The following is a 4,927-nucleotide window of genomic DNA, read 5'->3' on the forward strand; positions in this document are numbered from 1 at the left end:
GGGATAATTTGAGGATCAATGTCATTCCTATGAAGTGAGATTGTCACGGGGTCTTCAACGCTCACTGGGACAGCATCAGTTGTTTCATTTTGTTGCAATACATTTTCAGGTTCAAAGCCATCTTGTTCTGGTACATCCCATATTCCTCGATGTTGTAGTCTTTCTACGACTTTCCAATGTCCGCCTAACTTTGTATCATCAACGTAAAAAACTTGTTTCACATGACTTGGTAAGACAAATGGATCATCTTTATACCATCGACTTCTAACATCAATACTTGTGCAATGTGTATCGGTATGTAATGTTCTATTGCTACCGGTATTGAACCATTCGCGTTGGAATAAAACAACTCGATGTCCAAGTATGTAATGCATCTCCCACACTCTATTCAAGTACCCATAAAAGTTAATTGTTTGTCACTCATGCTCCCCTTCCACAACTAACCCACTATTTTGGCATTTATGACTACTATCACGATCCTTACTATGAAATCGAACACCATTGGAAATGCAAGCTGAATACAAGTTAACATTCACACTAGGACCATTTGCTAATGACCACAAATCATCAGTTGCTTCTGGTAATCCTTGAGCTCGTAATTGGTTCATCTACATAACGACATCAATTTCAATCATTATGTTAGTATTCATATAAGTGTAGCTGAATAAAGTTTGGGATTATATCTTACATGTTCTTTGAACCACTTGGGGAATTCCTTTTTCTGTCTATTTGTGATGTCACGTACACCTTCATTTTCTAAAAGATTCTTGTGTTGCCTACTTACAAACATATGATTCATAAGTAACATATTATATTGAAAACATAATTCTACAAAAAAAAACAAGATTAAGAACGTACTCTAGATAATGGTCAAGCTCGAGGCTATTATTCAAGACAAACCAATGAGCCATTTCACGTTCTTTTTTAGACACGTTAGAAACCCTTGTTATTAGCCCAAAAGGACGAACATTTTGCGCGAAGACCTCTAACCCTGACTCATGCACACTAACATCGACATTCCGTTCCTCTCAATTAAATACAGTTTCAATCCCACCCACATACATTGAGCAAAATGTGAGACACTCCTTGACAACATAAGCTTCTGTGATCGAACCTTCTGGACGAGCTCGATTTGCAACATATCCTTTTAAAGTTCCAAGCAGCCTATGAAACAAACAATAGAATAATCTTATTACACACACACTCACATTTTTATAAATACATATGCAGGTTGTGCTACAATTTAAGTATTCTAGTGTTTTAATAAGTTAGTAAGTACCTTTCAATGGGGTACATCCACCGATATTGCATAGGCCCACCAAGAATGGCTTCACGCGGCAAATGAATCGCCAAATGGACCATCACATCAAAAAACACTGGTGGGAAAATTTTTTCTAACTTGCATAGTATGAATATTATGCGATCTTCTAATATTTCCAAATTCTTCATCTTCAATGTCTTCGAGCAAAGCTCTTGGAAGAAATTTCCCAACTCAAATAATGCGACACAAATATCATTGTGAAGATATCCACACATTCCAATGGGAAGAAGTCGCTGTATGAGGACATGACAATCATGACTTTTTAGGCCTGTTAACTTATTACCTTTTGTGTTCACACACCTTGAGATGTTTGCTGCATAACCATCAGGATACTTAATTAACTTTAAAAACTCACAAAAACCATATCTTTCATCTGAGGACAAAGTGTACAATGCTGGGGGCTTTTCAAAAGATCCATCGGCACGCCTTTTTAAGTGCAACTCCTTCCTTATTTTCATATTTTCCAAATCCATGCGTGCTTTTTCTGTGTCTTTGTTCTTCCCATCTATACTCAGTAATGTTCCAAGCAAACTATCACATATATTCTTCTCTATGTGCATAACATTGAGGTTGTGTCGGAGTTTAAGTGTTTTCCAATATGGCAACTCAAAGAAGATGCTTTTTTTTGTCCAATTCAATACTGGATTTTCCCTTTTTCTTTTCTTATTGGTTGGATGCTTTCCAAATGGTTTGAATGTCCCTGAATCCAATTGTTCTAAGATTTGTTCCCCTGATAACTGTAAAGGTCTTGATAGGAACTCAGTCTTACCATTATAAAGTCGACTCCTTCGCCAAGGGTGGTCATCAGGCAGGTAACGACGAGCGCCTGTGTACCCTATCTTACCTCTCAACCGTTGTGAGGAAGCATTTTTGTTACAGGTGGGACAAGCCAAATACCCTTTCGTACTCCATCCCGACAAGTTTCCATATGCAGGAAAGTCATTAATTGTCCACATAACAGCTGCATGCATTTGAAAACTTAATTCAGTTGAGGCATCATAAGTAAGCACACCATCTTCCCACAACTCCTTCAACTCATCAATTAATGGTCGCATGTAAACATCGATATCTCTCCCTGGTGCTTGTGGTCCAAGGATAAGCAATGACAGCATACTAAATGCTTGTTTCATACATTTCCAAGGAGGCAAGTTGTAAGGCATAACAATCACAGGCCACATACTGTACGAGTTGCTCATGTTTCCAAAAGGATTGAAACCATCAGTGGCCAACCCTAACCTCACATTTCGACTCTCTTGGGAAAACAAAGGATGTTGCCTATCAAAATCCTTCCATGCCTCACCATCAGCCGGGTGTCTCAATATCCCATCATCTACTCGTTTCTCTTTATGCCATCTCATATCTATTGCTGTTTTTCTCGACATATATAATCTTTGCAACCTTGATGTCAATGGGAAGTATCTTAAGGTCTTGTGAGGAACTTTTTTACCTTTTCCATAATTCGACTTGTATCTAGACTCTTGACAAATCGGACAATTCTCTAAATTTGCATTCTCTTTCCAGAAAAGTGCACAATCATACTTGCATGCGTGAATCGACACATATCCTAAGCCTAAGGCACGTAAGAATTTTTTGGCTTCATAAAGGGTCCATGGAATCACTTGATCACTTACCGGTAGAAGGTCCTTTAATATCCCCAACAACATGTTGAAAGACTTATTGCTCCACTTGTTCAACACCTTCACATGAAGCATCTTAACAACAAATGATAAAAGAGAAAACTTACGACACCCAGGGTACAACTCTCTTTGAGCATCATTCAACAATTTGTTAAAGTTGGGCACACCCTCTTTTTCAACATTGTTAGCCACATCATCGTCATTGTCATTGTCATTGTCACCTTCCTCCTCATCCTCTTCATTTTCATCATCATTTACGGTAGTCCCCATGTAAACATCTTCTAACAAATTTAGGATTTCATCTTGATCTTCGCCTGTCTCTGCTTCCATTCTATCCCCAACACTTCCAAAGTCATTGTGGTTGTCATTATTCAATGCATGAGATTGATTCATGGGAACAGATTCCCCGTGAAGCACCCAAGTCTTATAAGAAGGAGACATCCCTTTCACAACTAAATGATACTCCACAATTTTACAAGTATGTCGTTCACAATTCAAACAGTCCATACATGGGCAACGAATCTTATCATTCGGCTCTACATTCATCATTGCAAATTGAACAAAAGCCTTCACCCCATCTCGATACTGGGAACTCATCCTATCCCTAAGTAACATCCAACTCTTGTCCATATTTGGTCACCTACAAAGCCATGGTTATGTGAAATTCCTTTGAATTAGAGAATTACATGTCAAATAGTTCCTTGAGTCATATAAGTGTTTGTCATATCATGAATGCTCAAAACATTAGGTAAACATTGAGAAACAATAAAAAAATAATATTTTCTCTCAAAAAAGCCAAACCTTGTAATACATTTTTTTAATTTAACATTTAATTTAAAGATGCTGCATGTACACATGATGACATTGTATAGTATAAGAAACTATAAGTCAAATTATATGGTGATCTTCCAACATCCTATTGGCCTTGATGGCTATTTTCCAATGATATTTGAACATATATGTTTTTCGTAATATTGTTAGCAAGACTTTAAATAGACATAGCATTGCTCTTAAACTATTCTTACCTAATAAACTATAAACAGAAACTATACAAAACAGTTTAAATTGATTCTAAAAATAATAAATAACTATAAACAACTCATATAAACCATACAAAACAGTCCCATAATGTGGCATGAACCACATATAAACTGAAGGGTAATTTACAGTTTGCCCTTTTATTTTTTATTTTTTTGATCAACAACAAATAACCCTTTATTGATGATGGATAACTTTACAGAAAGGAAGAAAACATCAACAAAAAGATAGGAATGATGCAAGCAATACAGCAACTACAAACCAAAATAGAGGCATGCAACCTAATCCAAATACAAACAAAACAAAAAGAGCCATGGAACCAGTGCTAGCATAGGCCAAAAACAGCAACAGACACACATCAGATTAGCAGATTAGCATCAGGTTATCACCCAACAGATACAGACCAGCCACACAGCAGCAGAGAACCAGATTAACAAAAAATCAGATTATCACCCAACAGATACAGATTAGCAGATAATCAAATTATCACCCAGTAGTCCCACAAACAACCCTCATTTTATATGATGTGGCAGGAAACATGCATTTTCTATCTAATTTTGAACAAAAGTTAGTTTTAGGAGTAAATTAGAAAAAAACTTGAAACATGAATGATCAAAATAAAAAAAATAAAAAAATGACTAAAAATAAAGGGAAAAAGTGTAATTTATCCTAAAAGAATTCGATCCAAATATATATTGACTAGGTATCTATATTACTGGTTTGAAATATAGAGAGGTCCTACACAGTATCCTTGTGATCCATATCTCAATCAGGAACTTTGAACAAGTTGCAACTAAGATTCTCTTTATTACCTTATGGGATTGTTCATGGACTTCATTTTATCAAAGTCTGTGATTTTAGCTTTGTTGTCACATACTCACCCAGAGACTTTACAAAAAGATAACTGATTATTTCTCTTTTCTTTTTAGGC

General features: G+C 36.2%; 1 protein-coding gene across 1 annotated transcript; it reads right to left on the reverse strand.

Moving 5' to 3' along the window:
• Positions 1 to 416: 416 nt before the first annotated feature.
• On the reverse strand, positions 417 to 3,588 carry LOC114317091 (uncharacterized). The gene is made up of 4 exons (XM_082912210.1): positions 1,280 to 3,588; positions 1,063 to 1,164; positions 689 to 776; positions 417 to 608 (listed from the first exon to the last, which is right to left on the reverse strand). The coding sequence occupies exons 1-4, from the start codon at positions 3,586 to 3,588 to the stop codon at positions 417 to 419; spliced, it is 2,691 nt and encodes an 896-aa protein (XP_082768336.1).
• Between the last annotated feature and the right edge of the window lie 1,339 nt (positions 3,589 to 4,927).

This window comes from Camellia sinensis, unplaced genomic scaffold, assembly GCF_055761805.1.
Source record: "Camellia sinensis isolate YWXY unplaced genomic scaffold, ASM5576180v1 Unanchor2, whole genome shotgun sequence".
In the NCBI taxonomy this organism is placed as follows: Eukaryota; Viridiplantae; Streptophyta; class Magnoliopsida; order Ericales; family Theaceae; genus Camellia; species Camellia sinensis.

Bases quoted from the DNA above. Each gene is read 5' to 3' on its own strand.
- LOC114317091 (XM_082912210.1), bottom strand. From the start codon at position 3,588: ATGGACAAGAGTTGGATGTTACTTAGGGATAGGATGAGTTCCCAGTAT. The intron at 777-1,062 runs GTATGTGGGTGG...GTTTGTAAGTAG, and splicing joins TGTCTCACATTTTGCTCAAT to GCAACACAAGAATCTTTTAG. The intron at 609-688 runs GTAAGATATAAT...GTCGTTATGTAG, and splicing joins CCAAGTGGTTCAAAGAACAT to ATGAACCAATTACGAGCTCA.